Genomic DNA, 16,819 nt, shown 5'->3' with positions numbered 1-16,819 from the left:
TCGCTACTCACAACGGCTCTTATTCAAAGAATAAAAAGAACAGAACTGGCATTTTTTTTTTGCTTAACTCTGAGAGTCTGGCTTGTTTTTGTGTTTTTGTACTGTTGAGTGGTTTTTCTACAAATATGAATGCCACGGCTGTTTACAATCTACGAAAGACCTTAATAAAATAAAATGCTCGCTTGCTTTTTGCATCAATCTATCAGGACACAGAGAGGCCATTGGAAGTGTCCTGATTTTCGGCTTCACTGAGAAACTAGCTTATTTATAGCCGAATAACAGATGTAAAATAATTGACCAGTGAAGTTCGCTTTCCTACACAAGCGAGCACAACTTTGTGTTGTTGAGATTTGGCAAAAGACTGGATGTGTTAGACTAACAATGAAAACGTCCTTTGCCAGCCGAAAACTGGGTGTTAAGCTAGATGACCGTGACACTGATATACAAGTGTATTATATATGAAACTGACTGGGTGACACGATTCGGCCACCGCGGTAGGTGCTACCTCTGCGGACTACAAGACAAAATTCTTCGGACCAGTGGTAGTACATCCTTTACGTAAAAATAAGCGTATATAGCCAACCAATAGTTAATAACATCAATATATCCTTGCGTAGATTATAAAACTTTTCAATTTATTGTATATTTCGATACATTATACATTATATTTCGATATAGTGACTAAGGTAATTAAAATTTATTAAATTATATTCGGTGACTGGCACATACTAGCTCTAGCACAAGCTAATTTTAAAATTAAAGCAAGAGCAAAAGTATAAAGTTTCATATTCTGTGCAAGTCGGTACGCCTTACCTTACCTTATATTCTTCATAACTGCCATGAGACATGTTTAAAGATGAGCGAAAGTCTGTAAAAAAAGTTATATATGCATTATAAAACAAAAGTCCAAAAATTTAAATCCTACAACGTAGTAATTTATTTTTTATAGAAATCTAAAACCGCATGAAAGCCGAACACGAAAACATACACGAAGTCGAAGTTGAATTGAGAACTTTTCGTTTTTTCAAGTCGGTAAAAAAGTAATCTATGCCTTATTGCTCAATAACTTGTAACTAAATCAGGGTTAAAAAAAATATAGGCACTTACTTGTTTTCAGCTTTTATGATAGATACGATATGAGATATGATAAGATAATACGATATGAGATATAAAAAGTTTTACTATAAATTTGTGCTGCTATCAGTAAAGATAAGATCATAATATATTACTTCTAAAGATGACAATTACTTTATCCTGCAATACTGGACAAGTTAGTGTGATAAACCTACTAACAGTTTAATTGTGACTTGACAAAAATTTTTGGTAACCGAATTCGGCGCGCACGCAGTTCTCAGATTAGAATGGCTGTGCGCGTTTGAGGAGCACAACGTATTGCGTAATTATTTGTTTTTGTGATAACTGAATTGTATAATATTATCGCATCTATTAAAGAGTGTCGAATGAACACGAAAATTTGCAAAAATGTATTTACAACTGTTTAAAATGGTATGTTATTTTTTATCCACAATTTTATGAATTTATGATATCATTTAAAATAAATTTGAACGTCCCAATGCCCAAGATTCTATTTCACTATGATTTGAACTCAAATAGATAAATAGTATCAGTTATTAGTATGCAGGAAATAATTTTTGACATATCCAATCCACTTGTCGATATTTGACTTTGAGACTTAAATGAAGTCACAATCATAATTATAAGAAGATTTCGTCTGAAAACATTAAATTACGTATCGAAGTACGAAACGTGATGCCGATCAATATCTAGTTGAGAATGTATTTTCAATTTTGTGCATCAATTAATTAACATTTTTCATTCAATATACCCTTATTACCCTTACCCTTACCATACCCTTTAGTAGCAGTACCCTTTCATTCAAGTTAATTTTTCAAACCTATTATACTTGTTTCAACTTCACACTAGATTACTTGAAGATCTTTAGAGATGAGTAATGAAAAAAAAACTCAATTAATATATTATAATTAACAGTTATAGTCCATACTAATATTATAAAGAGGAACGATTTTTGTTTGTGTGTATCCAATAGGCTCCGAAAGTACGGGACTGATTTTAACCATACGTCATTTCTACGCCAAAAGAAAGCTAAACTATAACAAAGTGGCGAAGTAAATACTCGTAGATAAAGTGTTTACAATTTTCTATTATGTTATTAAATAACATTTGAATTTCTAAAAAATTTAAAATCGTTTAGAAAATTGCAATAATGTAAGTATAATTTTAATAGTACCAAAGTAGCATAATTTTGCCTATACAATTTATCACTTGGCTTTGCTGAGAAAACCATTGATGGTACATAAAACTTATGTTCTCATTGTTACCGAAATAAAAGTACGCAATGTAATATGTCTTTCTATCGTAGTTAAGTCGCAATAACACATTTTTTTTCTCAAATTGAAAAAAGTGTAATTCATTTTGCATTTTCGTTACGTTACATTTGCGTTACGTTAGTATCGCAGTATTAATTCTTGTTCAAATAAGTAGTTTTATCACCAAGGACATTTATATAACAGTATAGTACTTTTTCATTCATTCCAATTGGACATTTAATTTAGAAGTTATCGAGAGTTTATAAATGTAAGGACTACACCTAAACAAATTAAAAAAGTACTACACTTTATTAAAAAAGTTCTTTTTAAAAACGTATTGTTTTTTACAATAATAAGCAACTTCAAATATGCTTTAAAAACAAAACCAAACATGGATGAAGTCGCGGGCAACAGCTAGTTATACATAATAATCACAAGGGCATATTCTTAAGTAACCTAAAATAAAGCCAGATAATTTAGAGGTAACTTAACTCAATGATCCTTAAAAATCACATGCTTTCAAAAGAGACATCGTAAAATCATTGATATCTTCATTCTAAATGGGCATTGTGATCAAATTGATCTAACACGGGAGATGACTCAAATCATGGAGCCGTTTTGCTCATATATCATCATCATCGTCATCATCATCGTAAAGATCCATTAACGGTCCACTACAGGGCACGGGTCCCACAATGAGAAGGGTTTGGGCCGTAGTCTACCACACCCAGCCCAGTGCGGATTGGTTACATCCATATATATGGATAATAGTAATGTTATTTTTTATGTGCGTTGGAAGTGTAACTTTTTTGTAATATTTGTAAGATGATGAAATCATACGCCACTATAGACTTATTATATTACTTCGAATATCGATGTACGCCTCACATTTTGTTAACATACATAATAGCACTAATAGGCATGATAAGAGTAACAAAGAATCGCTAAAGTATTGTATTCATCTAATAGTATATGATTCATGTATTATGAAAAACGTATTTTTTTATATGATAAGTGGGACTTGTACTTATTTTCAATAAATAAAACTATTTTTGGATAGTCCCAAGTTATATTATCTTGAGCATTTAATTGATGGGCGAGGCACCAATGAAGAGGGTATGTCGGAAATAGATTCCGCAGTGAGGTATGTGTGAAGTTGTTCGAATTTCAAGAAATTGATATTCCAGCATAACTTCGCCATATATAGATTTACAAAATTACTTTTTTTTTTTTTAAAGGAGTTTATTTCGAAATAATTCCATTTAAATTTAATTTAGATCTGATGAAGAGTTTCGGAGACACAACGGAACTCTTAAAAAATAGTACAATAGTATAGCAGCAATCAACCGCACATGCTGCTATACTATAAATATACTTCGTTTACGCCATCACACAATATTAAATTAAGCCATTTATTATTTTGTACAACATTTAACATTTATTACAACAGTTACAGCAGTCGGGTTTTCTTAAATATATCTTGTATTTATACGTTTTGACAATATAAGCGAATACAATTTTATTTTTATCATGGGTTGAATGTTATGTGCTAAACTGCCGAGGACCAGATCTCCATTACATTGGTCTTTATACGTATTATCTATAAATAGTTGGAACGCGATTAAAAATAGGTGTGACAGGTTCAATGTGTTGAATAAAAAAGTTTGGATTTGCTATTTTGTTGTTGATAAAATGTAATTCTCGACTAAAGTGCATGAATGGTGACACAGTTCGTACTACTACAATTAATGTTGTCTTAAGACATCAAGTATTATGCTATCTGAAATTGTAAAATTGTATTAAAGTAATTGTAAAAAAGATTAGAACACAATAAACAGACAAAATAGATGTATCAAAAGTGAACGACCTACTTGAAAAATATTAACTTATGATTTATTTTTAAAAGAGTGTTTGACTGAACCAAGCAATATTTTCTTAACTAAACTAGAAACTACTTAATAATATGATGATGGTGTTACTTTTTCTTGTTGCATTTCATGTATTTTCTTTACAAAAATAATATGTAATTTAATTATTTTGTTATTTTACAGACCGCAGTCACGCTAATTGTATTTTTATTGGTAATGACAAACTATGCAGAATCAGCAAATATTTTATATGTCATACCATTCTCAGCTATGTCTCATTATATATTTCTTAAATCGATTGGATTAGAATTAGCACACAGAGGACATAATGTTACTGTTATAACAACATTCATGGAAAAAAATCCACCGCCGAATTACCGGCAGATTTCAGTGGTTAATAAGAATATGTGGGAACTAATTGGTACGCAACGTTTTCCCAAATAAGAAATAAACTGAAAATAATAACAATAATAAATTTAATTGAATATTTTTTTTAGGTGAAGGTGCTGAGGCACCGAATATATTTGATTTGGTAGATCTATCTCCTGAAGAGTTTCAAAGCAAAATACATTGGCCAGGTGGCGTTGCCTTTACAGACCTTGTCCTTAGTTCACCTGAAGTTGTAGAGTTTTTAAAGAAGGATAACCAATTTGATTTAGTTATATGTGAGCAGTTTTTCCAAGAAGCACTATATACACTCTCAGTCAAGTATAATGCGCCGTTAGCAATAATATCAACATTCGGGAACTGTATGAGGCATAATTTAGTAACGCGCAATCCTCTTCAACTAGCCACAGTTGTGGGAGAATACTTAAGTGTAAATAATCCTAGAAGTTTTTCGGGCAGATTGAGGAACTTCTATTTTACTGTTTACGAATATTTTTGGTGGAGATACTGGTATCTCGATAAACAAGAGCAGTTAGTTCCAAAATATTTTCCAGAATTGGTCGGTAAAACACCAAGCCTATATGACTTGCAAAAGGATGCTTCCATAATGTTGATTAATAGTCACTTCAGTTACGATACTCCTTTTGCTTTATTACCAAATATCGTAGAAATTGGTGGAGCTCATCTTTCACGGAGTAATACCAGTCTTCCAGAAGTAAGTTCTTTTTACGTGATATCATTTTTTGTTTAATAATGGAGGTTGCTCGCATCGACTTTACTATAACTCAATTCAAATATTTTTTATCATAAAACATATTTACCGTAAAACCGTCAAATTTATCAGTTAATATTTACTTGGTGATTGAAAAATCGATGTTTAATGATATTATATATAATTCCATATTTAATATAACTAACTACAAACAAAATATATCTACAAATATCACCGAGGTATTTAACTTATTTTTTTTGTTCTGCTCTGTTGTCTGTATAATAATCGCTAGTTCATCTTCGTCATCTTAGTCATAACTCATTAAAAATTGTTTTTTTAGGATTTGCAAAAGCTGTTAGATGAATCTAAGCATGGGGTTGTCTATGTAAGCTTTGGATCTAATGTCAGAAGTGCAGATTTACCAGAAGAGAAAAAGAAAGCTTTTTTGAATGTTTTTAAGAAGCTAAAACAGACTGTAGTGTGGAAGTGGGAGGAAGATATATTAGAAGGAAAACCAAACAATTTGGTGATACGTAAATGGTTTCCTCAAAAGGAGATTCTGGGTAAGAATCTGATTTTGTTTCGATATATGTAGCAATAAGCATTTCTGTGGTAGGGATATTATAGTAAAATCTATATTTTGAAAAAGCGTTGATGATTGCATGCAATAACTTATAACAAGTAGCTAATTCAAATTATTCATTGCAGCGCACCCAAACATCAAAGTATTTATAGCACATGGAGGTTTAATAGGCATGCAAGAAACAATTTTTAATGGCGTACCAGTGGTCGGTATCCCTATATACTCTGACCAACACAACAACTTGGTTCTAGCCGAAGAAGCTGGCTTTGGAAAACTATTGCAGTACCATGATATAACTGAAAAAAATTTAGATAAAGCTCTTCATGATGTTCTAAATAATGATTCATACATGAAAAAAGCTAAAGAGCTGCAAAAAATTTGGAAGGATAGACCCATGAGTCCATTGGATACTGCAATGTTCTGGTTGGAGTATGTTATTAGAAATAAAGGTGCTGAATACATAAAAAACCCAGCAAGAAATATGAATTGGTTCGCGTACAATATGGTAGACGTTTATGCATTCATTTTAGCAATATTGACTATAGTTATAGCACTAATTGTTAAAGTAATAAGTACTATCACAATTTTCTTATTTGGTGATCAGGTAAAAACGACCACAAAGAAAAAACGGTCGTGATGTATATAGATACAATTTTGGTTCACCTACCTAAAATTAAATTAATTATTTTTGTTTTTCGTGTTTTTATTTTGTTGTCACTCGTTCGCATTATTTCCATTTTTTTTAATTTTCTCAAATTTTATTGTTTGTTTGAATTGTTCGTCTAAAACCCCGGTTGTCTAGTGTTATATAAAAAAAAAAAATTTTAGCGCTAATTAACCTGTTTATTTAGAATAGGCTATATAGCAAAACGCTAGACTCATGCATCGCCTACCGTATAACATATTAAATCATATTACAATACAATCGGATATTATATTTTGCTGGTGGTGCAGTAGGTATACGGTACGTTGACACGTATTTAATTAGTAAAATGCTGCGCGCGAATTGCTCTCGTGACTGTCGGGCGTTGTCAATACAGACTGGCTAATGAGAACGCAAATATTTCAGTGCTCCGCGATATATTGACTAGATTTTGCGTTGAATTTACTCGCAGGGGATTCAATTTTTTTACGCGTATTTGATTTAAAAACAAGGTACTTGGTGAGAGATTTTCTATCTATGTTTGCGTATTCGATCGCCTGAAAGTTAACTACGATTTGTATAGGAAAGAAAGAGCGTTATAAAGTTACAATACTGGGGAAAAGTATTGCGACTGGACGGCGTTCTTTCGATTTCAAACAAATCGTATAATCGTACTATGTTCCATTCCATACAAATCTTATTTAACGAATAAGTACCTAAACGTAGGTAGAAAATCGCACTCAATCACTCACAGAAATAAATAAATAATTAATGAACAAACTTTTATTGTACAAACTAAAGTGGGTAAATAAAAAACAAGAACAAGATGGTCTATATAATTTTGCGGCCTGAAGAAAAGCAATGGCGTACAAGACAAGGAAAAAAACTGGTCTCATAAGTGAACTTTGCCATGGCTAGATAATCGACTAATTACCGCTTTCACTAACGCCGAAAAAGGCAATGCCTTAGTACGTAAAGGCTAATCAAAGAAGATTCCCAAGCTACACTTAGCTTTCACTAATAATTTTTTACTAGGCATCTCATATGACCTAACTTGTCTTTTGTTTTTGCCACGAGCTGTGGTATTTTGCGTTTGTATTATCAAATTTTCATTTTTAATATGGATTTCAAGTTATTAAAAAACCGAATTTATATATTTTTCATCTATCAAGTTTACGAGTCCCCTGAACTCCGCATCGGTATCGTAACTTAAGACGGCGCCTAACGTCGTCATGCATTACATACGAGCTGGAGAACCTTTTTTTTACCCGAGGAATATTCTATCATCAAAATAATTAGGCATCCGATTAAAGCGTTTCCTAGGTTTGGTGAAAACGGGCGTAAGTCCAATTTTAAATTATGAGGCTGCCTAGTGTGCCAAAAGTGGAGCGCGCTTCTTTATTTTAAGGCTTATTTTTATAGGCAATAATCACATTGCCGGAAACGTTTAAAATTTTGCGGTGCGTATTAGAATCGGGAAGGAAAGCGCTAAAAATAGCGCGAAACTAAAAATACATTTTCCGAACTTAACAGATCTGCATTTAAAAATGCACCTCATATTTTTGATCCACCTCGAATAAAGGTATTTTCATACCTTGCGTTGATGATTTAAATACTGGATCTGGCTGAAGTAGTGGAGAATGATATATATTATAAATATATAAAATATATATATGAATTGTAAATATCGTTAGATTATTATGGTCTAATTATTTCATCATGATTGTAAACTGTCGAAAGATTGTAAATCACATCGCCATTTAGTTATGGGTACTAAGATGACTGATGAATATTTTTATAAATAATATACTGATTTACTTATAATATGCAGATAAACACCCAGACACTGAAAAACTTTCATGTTCATCACACACATTTTCCAGTTGTAGGAATTGAACCCACGGGCTTGGACTCAGAAAGGTATATGATAAGGTTGCTTGGAAGCATCCGGCTCCGCTTTCAGCTCTCACAAGATAGAAAAATGAATGTTAAAATACAAAATGTAAATTGTTGATGTTGGAAAAGAGCAACTGCAGAGTTTCTTGCCGGCTTCTTCTCGGTAGAATCTGCCTTCCGAACCGGTGGTAGAATCACTACAAACAGACAGACTTGACGTTTCAAAAGTGCTTATATTAGGCCTACTTGAAATAAATGAATTTTGAATTTTGAATTTTTTGAATTTTGAAAGCAGGGTCGCTGCCCACTGCGCCAGTCGGCCGTCAAATTATAAGCATTATGTCTGTTACTTCTACTAACTGCATCTACTGAACCAATTTGACTGAAATTTGGGAATTCCGTTCCAAAATTTCAGTCAAATTGGTTCAGTTCATAGAACATCTATATTTATAAAGTTAAAGGTACATAGGCTATTTGACTCCGGTCGATTTATAGGAAAGAAACCGAGTTCCTAAAGAAATGTATTACCAATTAAGAAATAAATATTTTCTACAATTTTAAAGTCTTAGGTAAGTGTACCAGTTACTAAAAAATATAATCAAATCGCGATACTCCGTCGATTTTTCCACGATCCCAGCAATGAATGGGAAGTATACCGTTTCATAGAAAAAAAAGTTTTTTTGTCTGTAAAAAATAAATACAAACGACTTGAGATACCTAATCAATTTTTTGAAGTCGGGTAAAATGCTCCACAAGCTAAGGTCTTTTTCATTATTTTTTCCTTTGAGATATTTTTTTCCTTTTTTAGTCTCCCAAGACAACAACGACGATTCCCATGAGAAGCTCCATAAGCTTATTATGGAGGCAATAAACAGTAAGGGTGATAGTCACGCACATAAAACGATACTTTAGTAGATGATCTGTGACAAAACTGTTTGTTATCACGCAACTATGCTTATGGTTGAGGGGGTTGTTTGATTAGCGTGGATGAGACATTGACAAACTAAGAAATCCAATGATACTGCTTACTTAAAATTATTAACACGAAAGTATTAGATCTACCTTTACCTAAGTTTAAACAATTATTAAAACACATTTAACAAATCGTGGTTACTACACGATTGATGAATTCCTTAACGACAAGGCTGCTTGGAAGCAGGCCACTCCGCTCTCATCTCTCACAAAACAGAAAAATTCTAAAAATTGTTAAACTTTAAATTAATGTTGGAAAAGAGCAATCTGAGTTTCTTGTCGGCTCTTCTCAGTGGAATCTGCCTTCCGAACCGGTGGTAGAGTCATTACAAACAGACTGACTTTCCGACGTTTCAAAAGTGCTTATTAAAAAGGACTCCTTGAAATAAATGAATTTTGAAAATTAAGGTTGATTTTCATAATATACGAAAGTTTGTTTGTTTGTTAGCTTAGTAGTTTGTTCGTTACTTACATCCTAAAGAAAAATATGATTTTATATAGCACCTGAACGTTAAATCGCTCGGCGGCACAGCTTGGTCGGTAGGGTCTTAACCAGCCATGGCTGAAGAGAATGATTCGGTGTGGTGGAAAACGAAATTCTTGAATATTTGTTGTTTCTGGTTAAGGAAGGTAAATAACAATAGATAAAATACCGACACGCGCATAGTACCTACGCTACGCGAAGCGTACCATGACATGACATGATAAAGTGACAGGAGTCACATGATTTTAATTTTGCATGTGATATAAGGGCTCTGTGGCAAAACTATGGCCGTGGATTACTTAAAAGCTAGATTTTCTTAAAAGCTAGAAATTTAGATTCTCGGTTTCACAGATAAGTCTCAGAGACAGTACATAATGCACCTCTGATTCCTGTGAAGTATTACTTCGGTTTTCATTTACACGTTGTATAGAAAACATTACAACCACAAGAACGTTTTTGTTGTAGCTTTTTGGGGCGGAGCTACGCCATACAACTGCTATTAAAAATATGTCTACTGCTATACACAAAGTGAAGTAACTGCAAAGTTATTCTGTACTCTCCTACCATTTTATTAATTAAAAGAAATAATCTGAGGGGCCCTGCTATCGCAGCGCACCTCAAGGTCTAGCTCTGGAAAAATACAGCTATCAACCAAAATTGTGTTCCGGGAGAAAAACGATTTCCGCTTATTATCTTCAAAATAGTCATTCTTGTCTCCAAAGAATAATGCTCCAAGAAAACGTTATTACATAAGTATTTTATGATGGCGTTTAAAGGGAACACGTTTTGTATTAAGGGATTATTTTCCTTGTTTAAGACTCTCGTACGTACGTAAATATTGTACGTACGTACAATATTTACGTACGTAGGTATTTGAAACACAATTAGCCACCTCTCAAATACGAGTAAGCTAAAGATCGCGATTGCGCAACGTATAGTAATAAGTCGAACACGTAATGAATATGAATGTTACAACTCAAAAAATTTTTAAGTACTAATTGTTTCATTGATAGACAAATAATTAGGCATGCAGTTCTAAGCCATTATTGAATGTGATCTTAATTTGTAATGCCTTGTTGCCAGTGGGTAAGACTCCGGCTTCTCTTTCGCGGGGACCGAGTTCGATTCCCAGCACAGAAAAAATTTGCGTTTTCAAATTTATACAATTAAATATCACTTGAGGAATTTTCATCTTGAGGATACCGTCATGCCTGAGAGCTATGCATAATGATTTCAAGGGCGTGTGGTGTTCACCAATCCGCACTTGGCAAACGTGGTAGACTAGGGCTGTTATCCTTCTCACTTTGAGAGGGAGATCTGCGCCTTTTAGTCCCTAATGGGTTGACAATGATGATGTTTATGATGGAATCTTAAGTACAATGTGATACAACTTTCCGTGGTTGTTGATAAAACTGAAGGACAAAGATCACTTTGAAGTCTGACAGACTATCGAACGCAGTGTACGTTACTTTACGTACTTTTACCTACACGAAAGGATGCCAGAATTACATTTTAGTAAATTCTCTAACCGTAAAACTATTTCAACATCTTAATTATCAGGGGGCGTAGCTCAGATGGTAGAGCGCTCGCTTAGCATGCGAGAGGTACCGGGATCGATACCCGGCGCCTCCATTGTTTTTAAAATAATTTTGGTTTATTGTATTTGTACAACTTTCTTTTTTATTAAACTGCAATTTATATTTTGACTGCAATTTTACCTGGTGTTAAATCATTATAGAGTCTAGAATGGTAACCTATGTAGTATGGCAGTTTTATTTAACCCATATCGCTTCTAAGCCGTACGTCTAAAGACGTCTTTATCGAAGCCTCCCACCAGACCATAGCAAAATCTAAAATTATTTTATACACCAATTTCGGGGATAGAACCCCAGGCCTTTGATTCCTAAGACCGCTGCGGCCGGGCGGCCTGGGAGGTCGTAAAAATTGTTATTTTAATGAACTGAATATTTTCAACAAACAATTAGTTTTCCAAAAGCCAATTGATTATAATATTTTGTACGGAAAATATTTGCTGTTCTTATATGAAACCTGTCGAATTTGTTGTTCAGGCAGCCTATGAATAATGACATATAAAATTATTAAAAAAAAGAAAAAATATTTACATTTTATTTATACAAGCATAGTTAAGATATACATAAGAATTATACAAGGACACTTAAGTTATTTACATAAAAGTTTAATTTTAACGCAATGCTTGTTTAGAAAAATGCTTGAATTCCAGTAATTGCTCTGCCCAATATGAGAGCGTGAACATCGTGGGTTCCTTCGTAAGTATTAACTGCCTCTAAATTCATAACATGCCTAATAACATGGTATTCATCAGAAACTCCATTACCGCCGAGCATATCACGAGCAACTCTCGCAATTTCCAAAGACTTGCCGCAGTTATTCCTTTTTAGAAGTGAAATCATTTCAGGAGCCACTAGTCCCTCATCTTTCAGACGACCTACGTGAAGGCAAGCTTGCAAACCAAGGCTTATTTCTGTAATCATGTCAGCCAATTTCTTTTGTATCAGCTGGTTCGAAGCGAGCGGTCTCCCAAATTGTTTCCTATCTAATGTGTACTCACGAGCTATCCGCAAACATGTTTCAGCCGAACCGAGAACGCCCCAAGCGATCCCGTATCGCGCATTATTGAGACATCCGAACGGCCCCTTCATGCCTACTACGCTGGGCAATAAATTCTCCTCCGGTATTACTACTTCGTCGAGCAATATCATGCCCGTTGCCGAAGCTCTCAAAGAAAATTTGCCATTGATTCGGGGCGTGTCCAGTCCCTTTTTAACTTGGTCTCGGTCAACTATAAAACCTCTCACTTTATTGTCCTCAGTTTTTGCCCAGATTATAAGTATATCAGCGATGGGCGAGTTGGTTATCCAAGTTTTAGAACCGCTAAGAGAATAGGTTTTCGATTTAGAATCATACTTTGCTCGTGTTACCAACGCACCAGCATCGCTTCCAAAGTCTGGCTCGGTTAATCCAAAACAACCAACTAAGTCCCCTTTAGCCATTTTGGGTAAGTACTTTTGCTTTTGTTCTTCGGAACCATACATGTATATTGCCCCCATTGCCAAGCTGCTCTGGACACTCATGGCTGATCTATACGAGGAATCTACTCCATCCAATTCCCTTGTAATGAGTCCGTAAGTAATGGATGATACGCCCGCGCAGTCGTAGCCTTTAATGGTACATCCGAGGATCCCCAACTCACCCATTTCTTTGTAAATCGCCCTATCGAACACTTCGTTTCTATTTGCTTCTATTACTCTTGGCATAAGTTTCTCTTTACAATAAGCTCTCAATGAGTCTCGAACTGCCTTTTCGTCGTCTTGTAATTGACGATCTAAATTCAAAGGGTCTTCCCAGTTAAAACTTACTTTTGCACTGTATGAGCATGTTGTCGACAATCCTCTGACATTATTAATATTACACACAGTGGGCAACAATTTAGAGAATTTAGTTATATTCACTGCCATCTTCACAAAATACTAAATTAAATTAGTTAATTGTTCGTATGGGCATTAGTTATTATCTTGTTTACAGCGCTGCACTATCTTCGTACTTATTTATAATCTGTTATAGGTTATGTCATAAAATCTTTTCCTATTATTCGAAGAACAATATCGTCACACGTCACATCAACAATGTCATTTAACTTTGATAACAATAATACTTCCATACAAAATCATAACCTCACAGCTGACCTAGTAACAACGCACTACTTCAGTACGTAACTCTCGCTTTCCGTGATCCTGTAGCTATGTTCACGTAGTACACCGTTGCTAATGTCACTCACGCACATATTTCTTACATATTTATCGTGCATTCATCTTCAAATAGTACGCTATTCATAAGACAAGTTTGCTACCTTTAAAGTAAAAGGCGGAAGGTTCCAATTCTACTAATATAATTTCTTATCTTTACTTGTTCTTAACTGGCAAACATTATCACTGATAAAATTGAACAGGCGGCCATAGTAAACAATTTTATTTTTGATAAAAATAAAAGCTAATTGACTTTTTTACAAGGCCAGGAAAGGGGGTAATAGTAACCATAAAAAGTATGGCTTAATTTGGAGTTCAGACGACAGATTAGTAATATATCTCAGCTTGCTAATTAAAAAAAACATTTTTTATTCATTTGCACGTGTATGTGTTTGCGTATGAACTTGTGTGTGAATAATTGTTTTAATATTTTCAGTTTTCATATTAAAAACCTATTTTTTTTTATTCTTTTACATTTGTATGTGTGTGCGTATGCACGTGTATGTGAGTTATTGTTTCAATATTGATAATCAAAGACCATAACCAAGGTTATTGCTGTTGCTATAGAAATCCTGGACCATAAATTTTACTTAAATGTGTTTGATAACATTTTTTTTGATTTTTTACAGTTGTTTTGCTAAAAATATGAATTCATAAAAAAGTAGTAGTACCTTCTACTTTTTTTCTATTGTTATGAATAGATACTGTAAAACCACATACGCTTAGCTTACTCCCTTTACAACTATAAATAATGAATCTTTAACTGAGAACATTTTATTAAAATCAAATAATATAACTTACAATGCATCCAATAGCATGATGTAAAGTAGTAAAAAGCGAAAAACGCCAGCGGCGTTTTTTAAAATAGCAATTTCGCAGTTAAAAATTTCTGCCATGCTACGAATGGCTTTAAATACCTACGACATTTGTACGCTTTTAATTAACAAGTATAAAAGCATCGGGTAAACGTTTTCAGTGAAAATATCAAGTTGTTCTTAGTAGATGAAAAAATATTAGATAGTTAACTTATGCATATATATTAAAGGTTCAATAACTTACTTGTACTTATTGTTCAAACGTCATTACTTTTTAATTTAAATACCAATTTTTATTCTAGGCATTAGTTGCGTATTACTAGCCTGATTCAGGGCACGAGGAGAATGAGAAGGGCTTAGACCTTACCTAGTCTACCACGCTGGCTGGTCTTAGCCAAAAATATACCTGGTCAGCATACAATTTCTACCGAGGAGAAGCCTGCAAGAAACTCAGCAGATTTATTTTTACTAATATGAAAATGATATCTATAGTTATTTAGGACGGCAAAATTAATGTTATCAACATCCTATGGTAGCTGTTTTCCTAACCTCACAGTAAGGAAAACCGTCTTATTGTGAGGGTAGATTTATGCTGCTGTTGCCTGCGACTTCATCAGCGTATGTTTCTATATTTAACCGATTTGGCTAATCGGTACGTCATGAAGACTAGTAATTTTTTTATGTTACTTGGCACGGCCATCGAAGTGTTTTAGTAAATATGTATTTTTTAACCGACTTTCATAAAAGGAGGTTCTCAATTCGGTTGCTTTTTTATGTTCGCTTAGAATTATTTCATTTATATTTATTATTATTTATTTTTATTTATTTCTATTTGAAAAAATATTCAATTCGGTTGCATTTTTGCTTGCTGGTTTGCTGTTGGCTCAGAATTCTTTAATTTATAAAGAGATTTGAAAAATTATTTTTCTTGTTTGAGACGGTATACTTCCCATGTGATCCCATGTTCATCAAGTCAAGATCTGTTGAAGGGATCCTGGAGAAATTGAGGAAATTCTTCAAATTTTTTAGGGACATCTATAGCGTTTTAAGTATTTTTTAAAGTAGCTTGAGCATTTACTATCGAAAAGGTTTCGTTCGAGTGAACCTGATGATGAAGACCACGGATGGCCACCGGAACTACACAATAATAAGTATTACACTAGTTGCGTTTCGATTATGTTATATAGTATGGTCTCCTTAGTCGTTCTCTCTTGACAGAGTGGTCGTGGTTGACGATGGTACATTTTCTTTGGCTACAGCAGCCCCCGCGATGCACCTCCACTTGTTACCATCTTCAGCGTTTCGGGAACATTGGACTATGGAGGTTTGTGTTGCAGCTTTTATTATGTCTGTACAATATGATCGTCACAAAAAAGGTGACGTGCCGGGAGAACTTCTCAAACATTAACGTCCCGGCTTTGGCAAAGTCTATATTTTGTAGACGGTTATGAGCAGTTGACATACGGCTATTATTACTTACTTCGATATTTAATTATAACATTTTAGATATTTAAATTTAAGATACGATTGCAAACCTACCTACAAAAACGCATGAAAAAAACTTTTTGACAAAAAAAAACAGACTTTGTTTTAAATCTAAAAGCAAGATATAAATAATTTCTTACACTCTTTTAAGTCGGTGCCAAGTAAAATGTAGAAAACTAGTGGTACTTCCTTTGCTTCTATGTACTTGTAAAAAGGAATACGAAGTATGTATATGATCTACACATAGCAACTTTCCACATTTTACTTGGCACCGAATTAAAAATGTTGTAGAAAATATTTATTTCTTACTTTTTAGTTGGTTTTTGTTTTTACTAAAGATTTTACTTTAAAGATAATAATCTCAATTAGAGCTAAAATAGAGTAAACTGAGCAACATTCTGTACCAAAAACCACAGCACGAAGCAAAATACGGTAAAAAATTGAGCCGGACATCGTGCAGCCTGCGGACAGGGTCCCCTTATTTATGTGCAAAGCTAAACCCGCAGCGTTATGAAGGCGCGTTCTCATTGTACTCGTAAGCATAGCATGTTCGCGACCTTTTTTTTTAAACGCTGGTGTAATCCGTGACTAACGTCTCTCAGTTGTGCACATACGATGCCCCATTTTACGGATGCATGATCCTTTATTCTGGAAAATGTTTACAAATGAAATAAAGAAATTTGTCTGGCAATTTCGTTTATTATAATTTTAGAACTTTCTTAGATCTACTCTGGTGGGATGCTCTGGCCGTGGCTAGTTACAAAAGACTACCACGTGCCACTGCTAAGTGATTTAGCGTTCCGGTACGATGTCGCGTGGAAACCGATTAGGGATATAACAG

General features: G+C 34.0%; 2 protein-coding genes and 1 non-coding gene across 3 annotated transcripts; 2 read left to right on the top strand and 1 right to left on the bottom strand.

Moving 5' to 3' along the window:
• The first annotated feature begins 1,236 nt into the window (after positions 1 to 1,236).
• On the top strand, positions 1,237 to 6,591 carry LOC120629012 (UDP-glycosyltransferase UGT5-like). The gene is made up of 5 exons (XM_039897732.1): positions 1,237 to 1,506; positions 4,400 to 4,637; positions 4,714 to 5,318; positions 5,656 to 5,878; positions 6,024 to 6,591. Exons 1-5 carry the CDS (start codon positions 1,483 to 1,485, stop codon positions 6,533 to 6,535), a joined length of 1,602 nt encoding a protein of 533 aa, XP_039753666.1. The 5' UTR covers positions 1,237 to 1,482; the 3' UTR covers positions 6,536 to 6,591.
• A 4,861-nt stretch (positions 6,592 to 11,452) lies between these two features.
• Positions 11,453 to 11,525, top strand: Trnaa-agc. The gene has a single exon. It is a non-coding gene; the product is annotated as a tRNA-Ala (tRNA).
• Positions 11,526 to 12,006: 481 nt separating this feature from the next.
• On the bottom strand, positions 12,007 to 13,617 carry LOC120629002 (glutaryl-CoA dehydrogenase, mitochondrial). Its single transcript, XM_039897719.1, has one exon. The coding sequence runs from the start codon at positions 13,388 to 13,390 to the stop codon at positions 12,113 to 12,115; it is 1,278 nt and encodes a 425-aa protein (XP_039753653.1). The 5' UTR covers positions 13,391 to 13,617; the 3' UTR covers positions 12,007 to 12,112.
• Positions 13,618 to 16,819: the final 3,202 nt, after the last annotated feature.

This window comes from Pararge aegeria, chromosome 13 (assembly GCF_905163445.1).
Source record: "Pararge aegeria chromosome 13, ilParAegt1.1, whole genome shotgun sequence".
Taxonomy (NCBI): Eukaryota; Metazoa; Arthropoda; class Insecta; order Lepidoptera; family Nymphalidae; genus Pararge; species Pararge aegeria.
This window is presented reverse-complemented; position numbering and strand designations above follow the sequence as displayed.

Coding starts and splice junctions, on each gene's coding strand:
- LOC120629012 (XM_039897732.1), top strand. CDS start 1,483: ATGTATTTACAACTGTTTAAAATG. Junction 1,507..4,399: donor ATTTACAACTGTTTAAAATG/GTATGTTATTTT, acceptor GTTATTTTACAG/ACCGCAGTCACGCTAATTGT. Junction 5,879..6,023: donor TCCTCAAAAGGAGATTCTGG/GTAAGAATCTGA, acceptor TATTCATTGCAG/CGCACCCAAACATCAAAGTA.
- LOC120629002 (XM_039897719.1), bottom strand. CDS start 13,390: ATGGCAGTGAATATAACTAAATTCTCTAAATTGTTGCCCACTGTGTGT.